The sequence below is a fragment of the Salmo trutta genome, chromosome 24 (assembly GCF_901001165.1).
Source record: "Salmo trutta chromosome 24, fSalTru1.1, whole genome shotgun sequence".
Classification (NCBI taxonomy): Eukaryota; Metazoa; Chordata; class Actinopteri; order Salmoniformes; family Salmonidae; genus Salmo; species Salmo trutta.
Genome location: NC_042980.1, coordinates 18497399 through 18520054, shown reverse-complemented (window position 1 = coordinate 18520054; position 22656 = coordinate 18497399). Strand labels below are relative to the sequence as shown.

Here is a 22656-nt window from a genome sequence, read left to right as displayed (position 1 = left end):
CTACGTGATTCCATGTGCTATTTCATAGTTTGTCTTCACCATTATTCTACAATGTAGAAAATAGTTATAAAATAAAAACCCTGGACTGTGTAGGATTGCCAAAACCTTTGATGGGTACTGTAACTCACTGTCAAAGAAGAGTGGCGAAGAAATGGCGTAAACCAGAGGAAAGAGAGTTGTTATACTGATATGTATAGATATATTTATTTATTTCCCAGCATTTTTTTCTGAAACACTCCAAGAACAAGTAACAGGGAAAAATGTATGTCTGAAGAAATAGTGCATGAACACTAGGCATGACTAATTATCTAAACATGTTTCTAATATCTCTACAGGACATCAGTACATCAACTACACTAATCTACAGGGGAGGTCAATCATTGACCATCAGACATCGTTTCAACATGTTACTTGCCCCTTGACCAAAGAAGAAAAAAAATACCCCAAAATATTGATGTGCACCCCCCAATCCAAAGGGGTAGTCGTTCAAAGAGTTGCCAAGTAATGTGCAAGATTTTCAGCGCAATACATAACAGATAGAATGGTAAGATTCCTGTGTACTGTTCATTGGCTTCAACTCCCTACCCGTTTAAAAAGGCAAATATATTATAAAAAATTCTTGCTTTACATCTGCAGATTGATTTTAGGATGCATTTATTTGTCATTTGGATTTAAATGTAAATAAATAGGTTCGTATGGAGAATGGCTCATTTTTAAGATTTCTTCATTGTTTTTGGAAAATTCGGCATTGAATGAAAAAGGAAAAGAAAACAGAATAAAAAATTAAAAAGACAATCAATTCCTGTTACAACTGACAAAGTAACAGAAAATACTTGTCTGAAGGGGGAAAAAAATGCCACTGCTAATCTACTTACAAAAGACCATAACTATTCAATTTGTGAAACCAAATCAAAATCAGGCTCATTTTTCCATCTTTAGAAAAAAAGCACAAGAACCAAATATGCTAGCAAGACCGATGTCCATATTTTGCTGATTTGTTTCGTCTGTGGAGATACAAAAATGTAAACATTGCAAAATAAATAGTGGTAAAATGAGTGATACAGGATCCGTGGTTCATGCTCATGATCCCAACAAACTTTTTTTTTGCATTTTTACATGTACTATATATTGTTTGCATTTTTCAAGTGCAAAAGCATGATGTCAAATTTACTAGAATTTACGTAACAGAAAAAAAGAAAACAATGATACAAATATACTATCTTACAAGGTAGTGATATTCCCAATTTACAAAATGTACATTTATAATATTGACACGTTATAATTTTTTTGATATGCTCGATTCTGTATAGGTCCTTGTATACGCGTGCCCTCTGGCGGCTGGGGCTGGAGCTTGCGTTTTGTTTGTCACATTCACCGGTCTGAGCAGAATGGCGATGAGGGAGGGAGGGGGTTATGTCACCTCCATTGGTACTGTGGTCTCTGATATGCCGTTCAAAGTATGTCTCTCAGGTTCGTGAGTATCCCTACAAAAATGAATAACTATAGTAATTCATTATTCAGATACATATGCCTGGAAAATGAAAACAAATGTATATCAGCCATTCTAAATGAAGAAAGAAGAAATTAAGAATCTAGTAATTGCTGGACAGGTCAGAAGTAATGGACATACGGATATATACTCTGTGTGTTGATGAGGCAGAAGTTATGGACATACTAAAATACATACAACTGAAATTTATTCTGGTCTTACCTGGCCATGCTGCCGATGGCAGAGGCGGGCGTCACCATGGCCACGCGGTCCAGGCTGCTGGCAGCCACGGTGGCCAGCTTTAAGGCAGACGGCGAGGGGGCTGAGGGTCTGGCGTTGTGGTGGTGGTGGGCAGGGGAGACAGCACTGCCGTGGCCCCTGTGGTTGGGCAGAGACTGGGGCGAGGAGGAGGTGGAGTGGGCAGGTAGCAGAGGGCCTCCGCTGGAGGAGGTAAGACCTGACCTGTCCAACCCTGTGCCGCTCTGGGATGTGCTGGTGGAGTGAAGAGGTCTGGAGGTCCCTGCAGGAGAGGTGATATGACACCGTCAAACCTGAGTAGGCCTATTACCTGAATAAGCACATACCTTACATGTAAATTAATGAGGTGGGATGGTCATTTAGCATCCCCCGATCAGAAACAATAAGTATTTTTTCAATCCTCCAATATTTGCCTCCACTATGGTACCCAACTACAATAGAATATCCGAGAGAAGTCCATAGATGTAAAATGTATGACATTCTAATCTAGACGACATGTTCATCCAAAGCTCACCTGAAGGCTGGACGACCCCATTGACGCTGGTATTGTGTGATTTGTTCTCATTGTTGACCTGGCCTGATGCACTGATCACAGCTGATGCCGCAAAATGGGCGCTTGCCGAGTCCAGAGTCTTCGATATGATGCAATCAGTGGAGCCAGAAGTCTACAACACAATATTAGTAGTCTTTAGAATATAACACTGCCATAACATTCATCAAAACATACATACACTGAGCTGTTTGAAACCTACCAACATATCAACATATAAATGGATATGAAAATGTTTTCTGCTCCACCTACTGGAGCGAAGTCATTAGGAATTCTGTGTATATACAGTTATCTTTGAAGAGGTGAAAGACGGTGTGTGTACTTGTGTGTTTTGTCGCTCTGGCAGTGAGGAATGCTGCTGGGGAGGAGCAGCGTTCAGCTGCTGTTTCTGCATCTGGGCCAGAGCCTGCTGATGGACCTGGTACTGCTCCTCTGTGATGCCTCCTGTCAGTACAGGAGAATAGGGACAAGACCATCAGACAGACACAGAGAGAGAAAGAGAGCGACAGAGAAAGAAAGAGAGACCGAGAGGGGGAAAGTACACAGCAAAGAGGGAGGGAAGATGAGCAGATGGAGAACTGTAGTAATCTTTGAAGGAAGGAAAATATGGCGAGGAGATGAAGACTGCCTAGGTTACCACTCCCTAACACTAGGGGTCATAGTGGAGCAATACCAGAAAATGCAGCTAGGCGTGAGTGAAGTCCACAAGTGATTGACCGGAAGTTGCTTGAAGTGCAACCCCCTTAACAGTCTACAGTTCAGTGGCAGCCTTTCCACTTCCCTGCACAAATCATGTCTGACTGGGAGTTATGAATCAACACTTGCTGACAGTCCTGAGAACAGTTACTGTAGAGAAACGTGATGACAGCCTGCAACCAGGGGGCTGACGGGGAAAAAGAAAACCACCAAATACAAACAAACCCCATCTGACCTGCCTATTTTCAATGGAGAACCAAATGTGTTCCACAAGCAGCACAATTAAAAAATAGAGCCAACATGGAAACTAGGCCTATACAGTTAAATTATGTTTGGGACCGGCTTGATTCCAACATATAAATGCAGAGGCCGTTGTGAGATAGAAACGGAGGGGTGGACTTTAGAATCATCATGGGGTGGGGTTAAGGAGGAGCTTACCTTTGCCACTTCTCTTGGAGTGAACCAACAGCCCTCCAGACAACATGGTATCCATGGAAGATCTGCCCGTCCTCGTGTCACCACTGCTGTCACCCTGGGTGGGCCTAGGTCTGAAACAGCGCCACCTCAGGACCTGGATGTTGCTCACGATGTCTGCCAGTGAAGAGGCAGAGCCAGGCATAGTTCTGTGGTTCTGTGAGGAGGGCCAGGGATCAGTAAGGTCTGGAGCACAAGGCCTGGTGAAGGGGGAGGATGTGGCGACGGCTGAGTCCAGCTGCTTTAATGCGCTGTCCAGGTCTGATGAAGCCCGATCCAACAGGACCCTGAGGAGAGGGGGAATTTGTGGAATCTTAGTGACAATTCAATCAGATTTCATTCAGAGAAATCACGATGCGAGTTAACATGCATCATTGGTCCTTAATAAAAACAACAGAATACCTAAACAAAAAGGAGATAGATAGGTGGATGATAAGAGGAGTTGGTTACCTGCCACCTCTCCCCACCCTCCTGCGTGCCAGTCCCACACAGCGTTGGGGTACAGAGAGGGCGGTAAGGGAGTGACGGTGCCGCAGTGCATCCAGCCCTGCTAGCTCGGGGTGATCCCACAGAAGGCCAGAGCTCTGGTCCACAAAGGGCTGTAAAGACAGGCAGAGGAAACAGTTACTCATTTAGGCTACCTACAGCACAGTATCATACAGACAGGACCAAATACCACCTTACCCACAGACTAGACCCAATACCACAATATTGCCACAGACCAATAACAGGGGTCGCGTTAACACAGGATTTTGCATTTTCATGTAGAAAATAAATGCTAAAATGCTTCTTATTGTAAATTCTGTTCGGATTCAGTCAGGGTTTGCTCCAAATCACGAATGTAAAAGGAATAATTTTGTGCTTCAGTTGCACTTCTCAATTTAGGCTTTTGATTTGAACATTAGAAAAGTTTGTGTGTATTAGGCTATTTGATTTAATGTATAAATGTTAGAGAACTTTGGTTTCACTAATAAATATGTTGAAATAGAACCAAATGATCGGTTTCTGTCTTCAGTCCTTTTTTTATATAGACATTTCTATTGTGTTATTGACAGTATGTTTGTTTATTCCATGTGTAACTGAGTTGCTGTTTGTGTCGCACTGCTTTGCTTTATCTTGGCCAGGTCGCAGTTATAAATGAGAACTTGTTCTCAACTAGTCTACCTGGTTAAATAAAGGTGAAAAAAATAGGATATATGGGCTAGGGTATAGGCCAAATGTGATAGTCTGCCTGTAACCAACCTAAATAAGCCTATAACTCCATTCCTATTCTATTCAGAGTTTAGAGAAAATTGAATTGGAAATTAGCTATTATCAGGCTGGTTAATGTGATGCATGTCTGTTGAATTTGGAAAAAACCCACCCGCACACAGGCCCCGCACCACCTACTCAGCCAGCCAGGAGTCATTTCTGCGTTGTGGCCGTGGTATACAGCATACTTTCTACTCAACGGTGCATGCTAAATAGAATGTGGCGATGAGCACATTGACATACTTAAACTGCATGCTAACTATTATGGGGATTCGGACACGGCCATTATTGACTTTCAATATAAAACACAGGTGAAATGGTATAAAACGCTAACTAAATTGTTTAAAAACAGATTTATTTGATGGTCTACGTTTTGAAAATGCAGATTTCTGGAAGCAAAAGCCCCCCTGTAATAATGTATGGAATCGAAACTGAATGTGAGAGAATATATTTTAATTGCACTTCTGATTGCAGTGAGACTCACAGCAAGGTAATGACAGCCTGCTTTCCTTCTGAAGGCAAATGCACCATCTGGATCATTCTCCTCATCTGGTTCTGATGGTGGAGACTGAAAGAGGAGACAAAAAAACAAGACTTCAAAATACATACTTGCTCACAAACCAAATAAGACAATTTATGAACTTCACCATGATACCATCATCAGGACCCTGTTCTCAGAGGTACTGACCAGTGGGTAGTCCTCCTCCTCCTCTCCAGAGCTGTGGAAGTCATACTGTTTAATATCGGCCTTGTTAACGATGTGCTGGCGCTTGGTGGGCCTGCCAGGGCGGCACAGGGGGTCCCGCCTGGTGTACTTCTTCTTTGGTCTGACAAAGTCAAAGGGATCCTTGTCCTTCACCGAGACGTGGTGGTGCCCATGGTGCTGGAGACTACCAGACTTATGCGTCTGAAAGAGAAAGATCATGGAATTAGACGTTGTGAAGTGACAAGAGCCAGACAGACAAGATTTATTCATGGTAAAATGTTCAGAGTGAAAAGAGGTCATTGCTGCATTCAAGTTCTTGAAAAGCAATCAGTGTGCTGCCGGTGCATCCTGCAGCATCCCCTCTTCTGAACTGCTTCAATGTCAAATGTAAAAACATCAGGTAAAAGCAGAGGTAATGTTATGGTTGATATAAGCCCTTATATTACCTTGATTTTGATCTCAGCTTTATGGTTATGGCGATTCCCGTTGGTTAGAGTGATTGGAGCAGTGTAGACGGGCTTCTCAGCCAGAGGGGCCGTCACCTCACTGAGGACTTCACCCGTAAAGTCACCCATCTGATATCTACATGGAAACAACAGACAAATAATAGGAACACATTCATTCAGTGCCTTGCAAAAGTACTCATCACACTTGGTGTTTTTCCTATTTTGTTCCATTACAACGTGTAATTTAAATGGATTTTTATTTGAATTTCATGTAATGTACATACACAAAATAGTTTAAATTGGCGAAGTGAAATAAAAAACTTGTTTAAAAAAAAAGAAAAAAAAGAAGTGGTGCGTGCGTATGTATTCACCCCCTTTGCTATGAAGCCCCTAAATAAGATCTAGTGCAACCAATTACCTTCAGAAGTCACATAATTAGTTAAATAAAGTCCACCTGTGTGCAATCTAAGTGTCACAGGATCTGTCACATGATCTTAGTATATATACACACCTGTTCTGAAAGGCCCTAGAGTCTGCAACACCACCAAGCAAGGGGCACCACCAAGCAAGGGGCACCACCAAGCAAGGGGCACCACCAAGCAAGGGGCACCACCAAGCAAGGGGCACCACCAAGCAAGGGGCACCACCAAGCAAGGGGCACCACCAAGCAAGGGGCACCACCAAGCAAGGGGCACCACCAAGCAAGGGGCACCACCAAGCAAGGGGCACCACCAAGCAAGGGGCACCATGAAGACCAAGGAGCTCTCCAAACAGGTCAGGGACAAAGTTGTGGCGAAGTACAGATCAGGGTTGGGTTATAAAACAATATCCCGAAACATCCTACGGCAAAATTAAATCCAATATTAAAAAAATGAAAGAATATTGCACTACAACAAACCTGCCAAGAGAGGGCCGCCCACCAAAACTCACAGACCAGGCAAGGAGGGAATTAATAAGAGGCAACAAAGCGACCAAAGATAAACCTGAAGGAGCTGCAAAGCTCCACAGCAGAGATTGGAGTATCTGTCCATAGGACCATTTTAAGCTATACCCTCCACAGAGCTGGGCTTTACGGAAGTGGCCAGAAAAAAAATAAGCAAACATGTTTGGTGTTCGCTAAAAGGCATGTGGGAGACTCCCCAAACATATGGAAGAAGGTACTGGTCAGATGAGACTAAAATTGAGCTTTTTGGTATGAACCCAACACATCACCCCGAGGACACCATCCCCATATTGAAGTATGGTGGTGGCAGCATCATGCTGTGGGGATGTTTTTCCATCGGCAGGGACTGGGAAACTGGTCAGAATTGAAGGAATGATGGATGGCGCTAAATACAGGGAAATTCTTGAGGGGAAGCCTGTTTCAGTCTTCCAGAGGTTTGAGACTGGGGTGGAGGTTCACCTTCCAGCAGGACAATAACCCTAAGCATACTGCTAAAGCAACACTTGAATGGTTTAAGGGGAAACATTTAAGTGTCTTGAATGGCCTAGTCAAAGCCCAGACCTCAATCCAATTGAGAATCTGTGGTATGACTTAAAGATTGCTGTGCACCAGTGGATCCCATCCAACTTGAAGGAGCTGGAGAAGTTTTGCCTTGAAGAATGGGCAAAAATCCCAGTGGCTAGATGTGCCAAGCTTATAGAGACATACCCCAAGAGACTTGCAGCTGTAATTGCTGCAAAAGGTGTCTACAAAGTATTGACTTTTGGGGGGGTGAATAGTTACGCACGCTCAAGTTCAGTTTTTTTTGTCTTATTTCTTGTTTGCATCTTCAAAGTGGTAGGCATGTTGTGTAAATCAAATGATACAACAACCCCCCCCCCCGCCCCAAATGGCAAGGGGGTGAATACTTTCACAAGCCACTGTACAGGGTAAAAAAGACAGAAGGGAGGGAAAAAAGGCAGCAATTTGCAGTAATTGGTCCATCATTCATATTGACTGACAGTACTCATCAACAACATGTAAGGACAGGCTGTTCTCTTTTAGCACCAGGACTAGAAGAAGTGTGTTACAGTGTTAGAAACTAAGTGAGAACTGCAATATAGGGCTCCTGAATGGCGCAGCGGTCTAAGGCACTGCATCTCAGTGCTAGAGTAGTCATTACAAAACCTAACCCTGGTTCAATTCCAGGCTGTATCACAACCGGCCGTGATTGGGAGTTCCCACATGGAGGCGCACAATTGGCCCAGCGTCGTTAGGGTTTGGCCCAGGGTAGGCCGTCATTATAAATAAGAATTTGTCCTTAACAGACTTGCCTAGTTAAATAAAATACATAAATTATATCACTCAGCATGACCTCTAGTCTGCTCTGACACAGGAAGCCCTGCTGGGTTACACCATGTAACACTAATAAGGCACTGGCTACAATCACACACACGTAAGAAACAGGGCAAACAATCTCACACACATACCGGCAACCATCCCTCTAACCCACCCCCCAATGCTTTTAAGGCTCACCTTTTCTCCAATACCTCCAGTGTGAGGTGCAGCAACTCTCTCTTGCTCTTCTCCCTCCTCTTGATCATCTCCAGGATGGTGACCGTGCGGCTGAACTCCCTCCGGAGCTTCAGCATCTTTTCATAGGACGCCTCGTCATTCTTACGGTTCTGAACAAGAGAGAGACACGGTCAAACAACTATACAAACCCTCAGGATCATCAAGCCGACAGAGGCAGACTTGCCAACCGTAAAGAATTTAAGAGTACCACCGGCACACACTACACACTTTCTAGGTGACATTTAGGGGTAATAAGTCTAGTGAAAATGTAAACCGGCCTCTAATTTTGATTCAGGAGAAAATTCAGAATAATTCAATTACAGGATGGAATGCAGTAGTCTAGCTTACTTTAGCCTATCTGGAATATGAAACAACTGAACTAGGACTATATGAGCTTGTTTCAGATCTCCATCCCTGACCTCATCCATCATGTCTGACTACTAGGCTACCATTCATTCAACATTTTTTGTTGTCATTGGTGAACTGACTATTATCACATCATTAGCAGCCTAATACTGTTGACATGCAGCTATATCAAGAGGACAGATCAAGAGCTGATTAATTAAGATAGGCCTAGTAATCTTTAACAGTCTAAAATAACTTTCCGTGAAGGACGGTTTTAGCAACACTGCACGCTTCCTTGCTCGTCAATGCGGTCGTGCCTTCTACCGTTGCTTAGATCAAAGCTTGTACGGGCAAGAAAGTGTTCTCGCCTAGTTGACTATGGCGCTAACTACCTTTGTCTTAATGACACCTTAGCTAAGGAGCTTACAATGAAATAATAGTGGTTGTGCTTAACCAACACATACAATTTTGGAACATGTATTGAGCAAACAGTTTGTTCTCCATTTCCCCTACTCTTTTCCTCACACATCAGTTGTATCAACAGATGAAGTGGAGAGCTGCCATCAAGCTCGAGGGAGAAAAATAGTACTACGACTACGGGGGGGCGGGCCGACTTTTTTTCTCCTCGCCCAAGTCCTCTGATTGGCTCAGCTCCACTATGTGCCAACTCAAAGCCTATTTTTGCCTATTTCTGGGAAGTTTTTTGTACCAGCGTACTTTGACCTCAAATTGTATGCATGGTACACAAAATGCCTGCAGGTTAGTAGGTCTACAGAGGTCCTGACTGAGTTAGGGTACAGGGGCGTATAGCAGTTAAGAGCATTGGGCCAGTAACCGAAAGGTCACTGAATCAAATACCCGAGCCGACTAGGTGAAAATCTGTCGTTGTAACCTTGAGCAAGACACTTAACCCTAATTGCGCCTGTAAGTCACTCTGGATAAGAACATCTGCTAAATGAGTAAAATGCAAATGGGACAAACATGAAACAAATTACTTGCAACACAATGATAAATTAAATTGTGCAAGGCTCCAAACCTTGAAAGAATAGACAATTATTGCCCGATACTGAAACTGCATCTAATCGAAGTGAGGGGACACACTTTCAATCCAAGCCATGTGATTCTCCTTTCTCACCTTCCTGGTCTGCATCTTCTCTGTGCGCCGTCTGAAGGCCACATAGGCGTCGTTGTTGGTGGAGCCATCTCTCTTCTCCTGCTTGATGAGGGGGATGAGCGATGGTCCTGGGCAGTTCTTCCTCTTCCTCACCCAGTAGTCGTACACTGACTTCAGGAGGTAGTCATCCTCGTTCAGTAGCAGTTTGGCTTCTGTGATAGTGACTAGCTGTGAGCAAACAGAGATGGAAGTTTAGTTTATTACAGTGTTCCCTTGATTATTTTCCAGAGCAAAGCCTCTTAAAGCAACAGTACATCCAGGCCCTCCGGCATAAAACGATAAATATTATATTAGCACAGAGAAGCTCTTGATAACTGCTGCTGGTCTAGATGGAGGGTGTTATGTTACCTGGTTTGCGCTGGCTTTCTCCAACCTGTCCACCATGGTCTCAAACTGTATGGGTTTGATCTCCATCTTGCGGTTGAGCCTGTTGAGGAGGGTCTCATCCTCTGAGTCCATGTCATAGTCTGGCTGCTCATTATCCAGACCCAGGGCTATGAGAAGAGGAAGAGAGGATCAGATTAGGTCAGAAAAAAGGTCTTCTTGGTGCAAATTCATTAGTGTAGGGCCTCTAATCGATTACAGCTGGTTGGCTGAGGACAGATTCCATCTTGTGAAAGTGATTTTGTAACAACTTACATGAATTGCTCTATAACAGGGGTGCTCAAACTTTTGGGCTAGGTGGGCCCCAAAAAAATCTCAGTGTTGGGCCGAACAAACAGACATCTATTTAGAAATATTAAAAAGGTAAACCATAGCTTTTTAGGGTCTTGAAACAAGGGCTTTTTAGAAATCATAAAAATCACACTTCAAACAACCCAATTCATTTAGCAGACGCTCTTATCCAGAGCAACTTACAAATGGTGCATTCACCTTATGATATCCAGTGGAACAACCACTTTACAATAGTACATCTATATCTTTTTGGGGGGTGGGGGGGTTAGAAGGATTACTTTATCCTATCCCAGGTATTCCTTAAAGAGGTGGGGTTTTAGGTGTCTCCGGAAGGTGGTGATTTACAGTGCATTCGGAAAGTATTCAGACCCCTTAATTTTGTTATGTTACAGCTTTATTCTAAATTAGATGCATTTATTTTTCCTCAAACACAACGCCCCATAATTACAAAGCAAAAACAGTTTATTTTTAAAATAAACTTAAATATCACATTTACTTAAGTATTTAAGGAACTCTGTACTTTGCTCAGTTAGTTAATCTTTCCCTCAATCCTGACTAGTCTCCCAGGCATGATATTGCCAACACCATGCTTCACCGTAGGGATGGTATTGCCTAGGTGCGATACCAGGTTTCCCCCAGACGTGACACTTGGCACTCAGGCAAAATAGTTCAATCTTGGTTTCATCAGACTAGAGAATCTTGTTTCTCATGGTTTAAGAGTCCAAGCGGGCTGTCAGGTGCCTTTTACTGAGGAGTGGCTTCCGTCTGGCCACTCTACCATAAAGGCCTGATTGGTGAAGTGCTGCAGAGATGGTCATCCTTCTGGAAGGGTCTCCCATCTCCACAGCTCTGTCAGAGTGACCATCGAGTTTTTAGTCACCTCCCTGACCAAGGCCCTTCTCCCCCGATTCCGGGCGGCCAGCACTAGTTAGTCTTGGTGGTTCCAAACTTCTTCCAAACTGTGTTCTTGGCGACCTTCAATGCTGCAGACATTTTTTGGTACCTTTCCCCAGATCTGTGGCTCGACAATCCTGTCTCAGAGCTCTACGGACAATTCCTTCAACCTCAAGGCTTGTTTTTTTCTCTGGCATGTACTGTCAACTGTGGGGCCTTATTTAGACAGGTCTGTGCCTTTCCAAATCATCTCAAGGATGATCAATGGAAACAGGATGCACCTGAGCTCAATTTCGAGTCTCATAGCAAAGGGTCTGAATACTTATGTATATAAGGTATTTGTTGATTTGTTTGCTAAAAAAAATCGTACAATCTGTTTTCGCTTTGTCATTATGGGGTAATGTGTGTAGATTGAGGGAAAAAATTATTTTATCAATTTTAGAATAAGGTTGTAATGTAACAAAATGTGGAAAAGGTGAAGGGGTCTGAATACTTTCCGAATGCACTGTAACTTGACACAACACCACATTCTAATTACCAGTATTAAAACATTACCAGTATTAAAGACGGATAAAAAAATAAATGAACACATAAAGCTAATAACTTGAATGTTTCAAATGACTTAAAATATGGGAAAGGTAAAAATGTGTATTTGCAGCAGTCACTGAAATGCATCAGAAAAAGTATTATAAAGTTCAGGAAAACATTAGGGAAGCATGGAACTTGCAACACCAGGGTTGTGGGTTTGATTCCCACAGGGGACAAGTACAAAAAAGTTAAAAGAAATATGCACTTACTACTGGATAAGAGCATATGCTAAATTACTAAAATGTAAAGCAGAAGTGCCTACACCGTTTTGGGGAGCCCTATGTGAGATAAGGTTGGGGGGCCCACCCACCTCATGGGCAAAACATTTTTAGTGACCCCCCTCTCGGCAGTGGATTTTTTGTTGTTGCAGTTTCACCTGGTAATTTCCTGCAATTGTACACATTTTGCCATGACTTATGCCATGTTCGCATGATATCCGAGTGAGAATGACTAACAAGATCAACGTGGGGCCCTTGGACGTGGGCACATGCCCTGCGTGCCCGGTAGGTAATTTGGTGATGATTACTACAAGGTTTAGATAGCTGGCTAGATTACCTTATCTAGCAATTACATTTATTTTAGCTGACATGGGCTAATTGAGTGACTGACATAAGTGGAAAACTGCAGATGCACTACCAAACTTCAATATTGCACCTTCTGTATTCTACTTTTCTAATTTTCAACAATAAGTTGAGACCACGACGAAGTTTGTAGAAAAATATAATAATTCAATAAATAAAAATCGGAACCTTCTGGTGGGCCAAACCAAATGTTGTCCCAGTTTGGTCACCCCTGCTCTACAACCTCTGCTGTCAGACAGCCAAAGATGTGGTAGCTTGATGGGCTGTTCAAAGATTCAATATCCAGATTTGGCAAGTGACATTTCAGAAACCATTTGATGCCTTGTCAACATTTGTCCTCTGAGTGAATATGTGTGTGTTAGGGCTGGACGATATGGCCAAGATATTATATCACGATATTTTGGTTTTTTAATTGGACGGTATTTGACAGTATTTTTTGTTTTTGAAAGATAAAAGTTCTACATTTGCTTTATGAGGAGTAAGTGATCCTAGGGTGGCAACACATACATTCTAAATGATTTCAATGAGTATTTTTCCATTCTGATTGTTTATACTGTTCAATTCAACTTCAACCAAAACAAATTTTAGCACTTATCACTTCTGCATTTCCTGCACTCAATTGCAGTGGTGGAAAAAGTACCCAATTGTCATACTTGAGTAAAAGTAAAGATACGTTAATAGAAAATTACTCAAGTAAAATTGAAAGTCACCCAGTAACATACTACTTGAGTAAAAGTCTAAAAGTATTTGGTGTTAAATATACTTAAGTATTGAAAGTAAATGTAATTGATAAAATGTACTTAAGTATCAAAAGTATAAATAATTGGAAATTCCTTATATTAAGCTAACCAGATGGCACCATTTTCTTTTTCTTATATTTACGGGGATAGCCAGGGGCACACTCCAACTCTCGGACATAACTTACAAGCAAAGCATTTGTGTTTAATGAGTTCTCCAGATCAGAGGGAGTAGATGACAAGGGATGTTCTCTTGACAAGTGCATGAAATTGACTATTTTCCTGTCCTGCTAAGCATTCAAAATGTAACGAGTAATTTAAGGTGTCAGGGAAATGTATGGAGTGAAAAGTACAGTATTTTCTTTAGGAATGTGTGAAGTAAAAGTTGTCAAAAATAAAAATAATAAAGTAAAGTACAGAAACAATTATTTTTTTTACTTTAGTACTTGAAAGTATTTTTACTTAAATACTTTACACCACTGTTCAATTGAGATCATTTTCACACTGCCACGTAGGGCTGCACGATATGTGCAAATAATCTAGGACTTATTTTAACCAAATGTTGCAATTGTGATTTGACTTACTATTCGAATTCTATAGTTAGAATATAATAGTGGGCACTTTGAATACAGTGTTGTTTGAGATGACAACGAATTAAAAAGCCAGGGAGGAGTTGTGACAGGATAGGAACTAAAGTGTTGATTAGTGTTTCCTAGGGGACCCTATAAGCTTTGGCTACATTGCATGTTCTCTCTTAGCTACTTCATGTAGCTAACATATTCCAGCTTTGCATATTCCTCTGATTTAGAAGATACTGTTGCACAAACATGCTGATTTAGGTCTACACCATCACTGGTATTATCAGGCTGTATTAGCTAGCTACGTTTGCTCTTACTCAGTACATTTATTAGCTAGCTAGCTATTAGCATTAGCGGCTAACAATTAGTGTCTCACAAGATTTAGGGCAACTTGCTAAGAAAAGACAAACTAATAGTGTCATTATAGAACGCTAGTGGATTTATATTAAGAAGCAAAGTGAAAACAGCATTGTTGTCATCAACATTGTTGTTTGTGCTGCATTGACCATGCAGACTGAAAGCAAGTGTCTCATGGTTGAGGAACATACGCTCCTTGCATGACAGGGGGCGTGGCTAGGTCTGTGTGGAAAGTGCCATGGAGAGAAAGAGCGGAGAGCGATGACTCAAGTAGCGAAATAAACAAAAAATTGACATTACACATGGAGTACCATATTTAACAAACATTAAAATACCGGTATAGAAGGTAAAGTAAAAACCCAAACCGGTCCCTGCATCAATACCGGTATATCATAAAATACGGTATACCACCCAGCCCTAGTGTGTGTGAGAGTTGGATGGGAGGGGGAGTAGCCTATAGAAGTTGCTGCCAAAAAAATGCTACTCACGCTGAATGTGGAAGAGCTGTTTGGGGATCCTGAGCTCTCCTTTATAGAGACGGTCGTAGTAAGTGATGTTGCTCTCCGCCTCCGGCACCGGGATGACCATGTTCTCCTTCTTTTCCCTGAAAACCGACTGAGCAGAGATGGCCCTCTGGAGATGGTGCTCCTGAGGGAGAGAAAGATTGACATGTTTAGAAAACCTGTATTGGCACAATTCAGACAAAAAGAGAGAGACAGACGACAGAGGGCGAGAGGAAGAGAGCAAAGGACACATTGAGAGAGGGAGTAAGGGAGAGAAGAGGTAGAAAGAAGAGTGAGCAGAAAGCTTGATCCTGTGTTTACTTAATAGTAAAAACCTACTAGGGCAATTACATGGTAACAGAATGATGCCGAGAATCAGATTTCACTTTAAAACCTATGTCAAACAAAAACCAATGCAGATGCAAAGTTTGTTAACAGAATGATTGTGCTGTCATTCTGTTACCAATGTTTGAATCTGCACTGTTCTTCAAGTAAATGTTTTTTGTTACATGTTGTGGACATTTCTAAAAGTAGTCATTTTGCTGAGTTGCACGGTTTGTTTAATTCTGCAATTATTGGTTTTTCTTTAACATACATTTTAAAGTGAAAGATCTGAGTCTCAGCAGCATTCTGTTACCTTGGAATTGGCCACTACTAACATCTTATCTTCAATCAAAAACTACCATGTTTGCATATCATGACAGCAAGGATGCCTTTCAGATGCTGTACAGTCAGCAGACAAAACAGTCTCGTCTGCAAATAACACCCTGTATGGAATGGGTTCATAGGCTGCACAGGCAAACTAACAGCGGTATGGTGATGAAACCTCCTGCAACAACTTGAAAGGTGAATGGCTCATTTTAGTGCTGTTGGACTGACTGCAGGCAATACTAGATCTGCACTGATGTAACAATAATACAGATCAAAGAGATGTAGCCATCTACAATAGTCTACAAGTGTGCCATGGTTCATTTATGGCGCCTTGGCTTCCTATCTGTCAACCACACATCTCCTGCTTAGTATTAGTAGGTTAGCTAACGTTACTTAATGAGTCTCATTGGCCTCTAAGTTAACTAGCTAGGGACTATATTTGGTAAGCTAGTTTGCTAACTAGTTACTTCAGAAATATAACCTCAGAAAAAAAAGAACTGTCCCTTTTTCAAGACTCTGTCTTTCAAAGATAATTCGTAAAAATCCAAATAACTTCACAGATCTTCATTGTAAAGGGTTTAAACACTGTTTCCCATGCTTGTTCAATGAACCATAAACAATTAATGGACATACACCTATGGAACGGTCGTTAAGACACTAACAGCTTAGACGGTAGGCACTGGGGCTCCCGAGTGGCGCAGTGGTCTAAGACACTGTATCTCAGTGCAAGAGGCATCACTGCAGTACCTGCTTCAAATCCAGGCTGCATCACATCTGACCGTGATTGGGAGTTCCATAGGGAGGCCCACAATTGGCCCAGCGTCGTCTGGATTTGGCCGGGGTAGGTCGTCATTGTAAATAAGAATTTGTTCTTAACTGACTTGCTGAGTTAAATAAAAGGTTAAATATTTGTTTTATTTTAAATTAAGGTCAGTTCTGAAAACTTAGGACACTGAAGAGGCCTTTATACTGACTCTGAAAAACACCAAAAGAAAAGATGCCCAGGGTCCCTGCTCATCTGCGGCATGAGGACTGCAGATGTGACCAGGGCAATAAATTGCAATGTCCGTACTGTGAGACGCCTAAGACAGCGCTACAGGGAGACAGGACGGACAGTTGATCGTCCTCGCAGTGGCAGACCACGTGTAACAATACCTGCACAGGATCGGTACATCCGAACATCACACCTGCGGGACAGATAGAGGATGGTAAGAACAACTGCTCGAGTTACACCAGGAACGCGCAATCCCTCCATCAGGGCTCAGACTGTCCGCAATAGGCTGAGAGGCTGGACTGAGGGTTCGAAGGCTTGTTGTAAGGCAGGTCCTCACCAGACATCACCAGCAACAATGTCGCCTATGGGCACAAAACCCACCGTCACTGGACCAGAAAGGACTGGCAAAAAGTGCTCTTCACTGACGAGTCGCGGTTTTGTCTCACCGGGGGTGATGGTCGAATTTGTGTTTATCGTCGAAGGAATGAGCGTTACACCGAGGCCTGTACTCTGGAGCGGGATCGATTTGGAGGGTCCGTCATGGTCTGGGGTGATGTGTGTCAGCATCATCGGACAGAGCTTGTTGTCATTGCAGGCAAATCTCAACACTGTGCGTTACAGGGAAGACATCCTCCTCCCTCATGTGGTACCCTTCCCGTAGACTCATCCTGACATGACCCTCCAGCATGACAATGCCACCAGCCATACTGATCGTTCTGTGCGTGATTTCCTGCAAGACAAAGAGCCCGGATCTCAATCCCATTGAGCACATCTGGGACCTGTTGGATCAGTGGGTGAGGGCTAGGGCCATTCCCCCCAGAAATGTCTGGGAACTTGCAGGTGCCTTGGTGGAGGCGTGGGGTAACATCTCACAGCAAGAACTGGCAAATCTGGTGCAGTCCACGAGGTGGAGATGCACTGCAGTACTTAATGCAGCTGGTGGCCACACCAGATACTGACTGTTACTTTTGATTTTGACCCCCCCATTTGTTCAGGGACACATTATTCAATTTCTGTTAGTCACATGTCTGTGGAACTTGTTCAGTTTAAGTCTCAGTTGTTGAATCTTATGTTCAAACAAATATTTACACATGTTAAGTTTGCTGAAAATAAACGCAGTTGGCAGTGAGAGGACGTTTCCTTTTTTTGCTGAGTTTATAAAAGGTTGGATGAGAAAGCATTGATGGCAAGTTTGCTTAGTTTGTTATCAATCGCAACATTGCGCAAGTCACCAATAAAATGTACGTTAAATCATTTACGTCAGTAGTCGAAGAAAGCCCTACCAATCATAAACAAACCTAGTCATTTACGCCATGAGAGTATACATGGCGTAAAGACTACGATTTACTACGCAACGAGCGTGAAATGACGGGCCCTAAGCATAAATAAACAAACATACGTACAAAATGTTGCGTAAATACATCAAGAATACAATCGCACTACTGTGCACATTAAATCATTTTAAGATTTCTAAATTTAAACGTTTTCTTACCGATTCTTCTTCTTTTTCCATCCCCGTAGGCATCTGCGGCACAGCCCGGTTGATCGAAACGCAGTCATTTAGGTCTGGAAGGTCTTTGTTGCGGTATATGGGGAGAGGTTTGGCGGCGTCTAGCGCTCGCGCTCGGAACGATAGTTTACTCATTGTTTGCCCCTATCGCACTCACATTGAACGCGAAGGAAACATGTATCCCGCCAGAATTCGCTAAGAAAATCGGTATAAATCCACAAGGGACTCGGTTGATTTCACAATAGTAGGATTCATTGGTAACCATTCGGTCGAAATCAAATGCGAAAAGCCATTTCTGGTCGAGTTTAACTGGATTTAGAAGCTATTTTTCTCGGGTGATCCACTCCCAGTGCCATGAAAAACATGGCGGACATGTCCACAGCGCCTGAGCAATCCCGACAGCCAGCGCGAGACATCTGAAAAACATGGGCCCTGGTGTTGCGCGCGCATCTCATACAACATGCATGAAGAAGTCATAAAACTCCACACTTTTATACTTGCCTAGTAAAGTATTACTTTTTAGTTGTATTGAAAAACACGTAGAACATAATTGTGGGGATTGTTCACTTACACCAAACACTAGTACACTTCAAGTAGGCCAATTCCAGGTTCCCATGTCATTTGCAATAGTTGAGCCCAATGTGATCTGGTTTAAGCTCAATAAAAATGTTGCCAATCATTTCAAAAGTTAGAGGGTAGTTCTCGAACAATTGACAGATCACTTAACAGTGTGTAAAACATATCCTTTTGATACAAAATCTAATATTGTCTTTCACACTTAAACTGGCAATATAAAATACAGATGTGTTTGGAAATGTGGTGAATTAGTGTAGGTGGGTTGAAGTTAGTAGCTTGAAGGGGACAATCTGATGCAATGACTGGAAGAGACTATAACATACATGTACAATATAACAACGTAAGTCACAGTTGATAGAATACCTTTTTTTATTGCAAAATTAATGCAATACTTTGTCAAATTTGTAAATCCCTTTCGAACAAACACCATTAAAAGATTTTGAACAAAGCATAATAGCCACCTTTTACTGCGTGTAATTTCAGGCACACTTTTCTAAATGTAAAACATTTCTGCTAGCGAAGCAGGAAAGGAAAATGCTACAGCTGTTATGTATTCAGAAAGATGTACTGAAAACTATAAGTACAAAAGATACTTTGACGTTGGTGCTAAATTATGTGACTGTTACATTACCAATTGACTAACAATGCATATCACATTTAAAATTAAAATACTTTACAAGAATGTAAAATCTTTTCCCACTGTAAAACCATTAAAAACAACATGGGCCACTCAGCTTTTACCATATGTTTTGAAATAAAGAGCATAAAAATTACATTTAAAACCACATTCAATAAATAACTCATTCAAAAACAATATTAGAATATATTTTCTTTCAATAAGGAGGGCAAAACATTTATTCCATTAAACACAATCACTCAAGATCACTACAATGGACAACAAGTTTGAAATGGAAGACATAAATAAACATTTACTTTGTCCATGGAATAGTGGTGGGCTCTCTTCATATACCCCCAATTTTAGGATTAAGAGTGCAATATAATTATAAACAAATGCATGTAATGTTGATGACATAGCTAGGTTACCAAGTGTTAAAACGAGTATTACATTTTAGGATGCCCGGTTGTTCTGTTAGGATTGAACACAGATGACTTGATATTGTATGTTAAATAATAAAAATTAGACAAACGTACATTTGTCAGTTTTACAATTTCAGATTTTCACAAGACTGATCAAATCAGAAGAAGACTGATCAAATCAGAAGGTGCCCCTCCTGAGTCAGGGTATTAAGTACAGAAAATGAAGTTCACTCTTTAAAAATGAACATTTTACAATTTCTTCAGGCCGTGGGTATATACTCAGTGTTGACACAAGTAAGAAAAAAAGAACACTATATGCACATACAGAGTGTTCAAAATTGTACACGTCATAAATAAACACAAATATATAAATGTATATTTATAAACCACTGATGGAATATTTATCCATATATAGGCTGTTCATTTGTTTTAAGAGAAAAATATATAATACTCTAAGGCTTTTCAGAGCGTACAACTCTCATTAGTATTATTGCTAAGTAACCAATGTATATCTACAAATAAATATGTGATTCATAAATAAATTATAAAGTACAAAAGCAAAAAACAATGAATATGAACAAAATGAAGGCCACTAATTCAATAGAATATTAAAAAGATAAATAATAGAAACTTAAAGTCCTAACTTGTGATACGGCATAGCTTTGGCAGCTGGGGATTGTAGCATTGGATATAAGGCTCGGATCAAAGTTCACTCATACTTTCTTGGGTCGTTTAAAATGGTTTTGCAGAGCAAAGGAAACCAATGAGTATATTACTGATCTCTTCTGGCCTGTAAATGTGCAGTCCTTACTATTAAGGCATTTTGACCCTTGAAATGACACATTCAAGGGTAAAACACAGAGAAATGCTCAATTACATGATTTGATAGAGAAAATAAACAGCTTAATACTTTTTGCACCATTTAAATATGAACATAATTGTAGATTAAACACTAGTGGCAGAACCGTATATTACAACTGTTGCTATTGAATACTTCATTTCAGAATGCATGTACTGTATACTACAGAAATTAGTCTATACTTTACAATAACTTTTTTTTTTAAATGAACAAACACATACTGTCAAAGTCATTTTGCAGATATAACACAGGAAATCTGTTTATCAAAAATATTCAGAGAAAATAAATTTTACTTTGGGAGTACAAATAATGTAACTTAGAGGCATATTTCAGACTCCTTCCCTTGATGGCTTTTTCTTTTCTTGGATAACATGGATAAAAACAAGAACAAAGAAAAAGGAAACGTAAGACAAAGAGAAAGTATTTGCATGTCCTATGTTCAGATAAAGGATATACTGTGGGTCTATCTTCAAGTCTTCCAATTTCCTTTTCTTGGGACTCACACTGTATGCCTTCCCAGCAGGACAAGATCAACCTTACTGGCTGCATGCAAACGAGAATAGTGTCTGTTGAAGTTCAACATTATAATCCTTCAGCTGTTCAATGCTTAACAGCATGTTTCAATAGATCTGTAGAAGAAATTCCTTAATGCTGCTTTTCTTTTGAAAAATGAAATCTCTGGCCTCACCGTTTTGTGAAAAATAAAAGCATAGGAGGACCAGATATAGTTTTGTATTGATATGTACATAAGAAATTAGCATTAAGTCAACTCAATGATAAAACTGAACAATATATACAATTAACCACTGAAAATAATGTTGTACTGTTTTCCTTTGTCTATGTGCATAATCTAAAATGCATCAGAAATATTTGGACCAACTATTTTCTTATATGTAGAATCTCATTTTCCATAAGGACAAGCTAGCTGTGGATATATCACAGCTACTATTTTGCAGCTAGGTTCCTCCATCCTTTCTTGTACTTTCTTCACTGTCAGTGTCTTGGTGGTGGTCAAGGTGGGAGGGTTGACTTTGATTGTAGCACTAATCCAGTTGGACTAAGTACCAAGCTGATGCAAAAGAGAAGACAACGGTCACTACTATTGCACACACTGGCTAGCGATTCCACATCGGCTACACAAGACCCATTGGCTAGATGGACCGCTACCCAGCAGGACACCAAAGGGTCCACACATTTACTGTCATCTGGAGATCTTCCTCTTCTTGGGTTTAGTGGTCTTGACTTGTCTGTCTCTCTGTGATATCTGGTGCACCAAAGAAATGGGGGGGGGGGGGGGGGGGGGGGGGGGGGGGGGGGGGGTTGGAACACCATCTTTAGATAGACTGTAGACATAATGAGAGGCTCACACACGTTTGGTAATTACCCAAAGGTAATCTCTAAAGAGGTGTGTACAGTACACACAATAACCAAATTGGAATACTCACATTGCCTGTCATCTTATCCAGCTCACACATAGCCTCCTGTATAGCAGCCTCTAGGTGGTTATTCCATTTTCGACCACTGTAAGAAAGAGAACATATTTGTATTACTTTACCTCATCCTTCATCTGATAAAAACAATGTGCAGGGACAGAATAAAGAATAATAGCATATTAATCTAGGGTAATTTACTTTCTAGTTATCTTGTTTGCTTTATGTAGTGTGTCCAGATCCTCTGTTAGTGTCCTCTGGAACTTCTCTGACTCTACCTGAAGGCAAGTAGAAACAACATTACCAAACACCGGGGGAATGAAACCAAAACATTACCTGTTGGTGGAGCATGGCGCTTGTAACGCCAGGGTAGTGGGTTTGATTCCCGGGACCACCCATACGTAAAATGTATGCACGAATGACTAATCTAAATGGCATATTACACAGCCAAGTGAAACCAAAAGCACATTACCCTGTCCACAGAACAGAAGTTCTAAATGTACATTACTATGTCCACAGAACAGAAGTTCTAAATGAGTTTGCAGAATGACTCAGGTCAAAGCAATCAATGACTTTATTTCACAATTATGACGACTCAACTTCAATAAAGATTTATTATCTAATGACTAACTTGCAAGTTACTTTAACGCCAGGTAAGACAAAGAGCATTCAATAATTTTCTAATTAAAAAAAAAGACGCAGCATCTTGTCCTATCCTTCCAAACTGCTTTTAATTTGATTTACTGAACACAATGGGTCAGATTAATTAAAATAGCTGTCCACACAGGCTTGTAAAAGG

General features: G+C 41.2%; 2 protein-coding genes across 5 annotated transcripts in view; both read right to left on the bottom strand.

Moving 5' to 3' along the window:
• Positions 1 to 182: 182 nt before the first annotated feature.
• On the bottom strand, positions 183 to 18361 carry LOC115160848 (enhancer of polycomb homolog 2). 2 transcript variants are annotated; one of them, XM_029711328.1, is made up of 14 exons: positions 17937 to 18360; positions 14785 to 14944; positions 10235 to 10380; positions 9848 to 10054; positions 8329 to 8477; positions 5871 to 6006; positions 5407 to 5625; positions 5203 to 5286; positions 3918 to 4066; positions 3432 to 3754; positions 2620 to 2741; positions 2262 to 2412; positions 1712 to 2009; positions 183 to 1484 (listed from the first exon to the last, which is right to left on the bottom strand). In XM_029711328.1, the coding sequence occupies exons 1-14, from the start codon at positions 18087 to 18089 to the stop codon at positions 1412 to 1414; spliced, it is 2370 nt and encodes a 789-aa protein (XP_029567188.1). In that variant the 5' UTR covers positions 18090 to 18360; the 3' UTR covers positions 183 to 1411. The 2 variants fall into 2 exon arrangements, with proteins under 2 accessions (XP_029567188.1, XP_029567189.1); XM_029711329.1 differs by having other exon boundaries at positions 1416 to 1500; positions 17937 to 18361.
• Positions 18362 to 18875: 514 nt separating this feature from the next.
• LOC115160847 (methyl-CpG-binding domain protein 5) overlaps positions 18876 to 22656 on the bottom strand; it is a 61453-nt gene continuing 57672 nt past the window's right edge. For 2 of the 3 annotated variants that reach the window (XM_029711325.1, XM_029711326.1), the window contains exons 8-10: positions 22059 to 22135; positions 21873 to 21948; positions 18876 to 21691 (exon numbers count right to left, since the gene is read on the bottom strand). In XM_029711325.1, the coding sequence (XP_029567185.1) occupies positions 21629 to 21691; positions 21873 to 21948; positions 22059 to 22135 (216 nt within the window). In that variant the 3' untranslated portion in view covers positions 18876 to 21628. The remainder of the gene's footprint in view (positions 21692 to 21872; positions 21949 to 22058; positions 22136 to 22656) is intronic. The other variant, XM_029711327.1, reaches the window with a different exon arrangement.

Bases quoted from the DNA above. Each gene is read 5' to 3' on its own strand.
- LOC115160848 (XM_029711328.1), bottom strand. From the start codon at position 18,089: ATGAGTAAACTATCGTTCCGAGCGCGAGCGCTAGACGCCGCCAAACCT. The intron at 10,055-10,234 runs GTAACATAACAC...GTTTGCTCACAG, and splicing joins AGAAAGCCAGCGCAAACCAG to CTAGTCACTATCACAGAAGC. The intron at 1,485-1,711 runs GTAAGACCAGAA...TCATTTTTGTAG, and splicing joins GCCATCGGCAGCATGGCCAG to GGATACTCACGAACCTGAGA.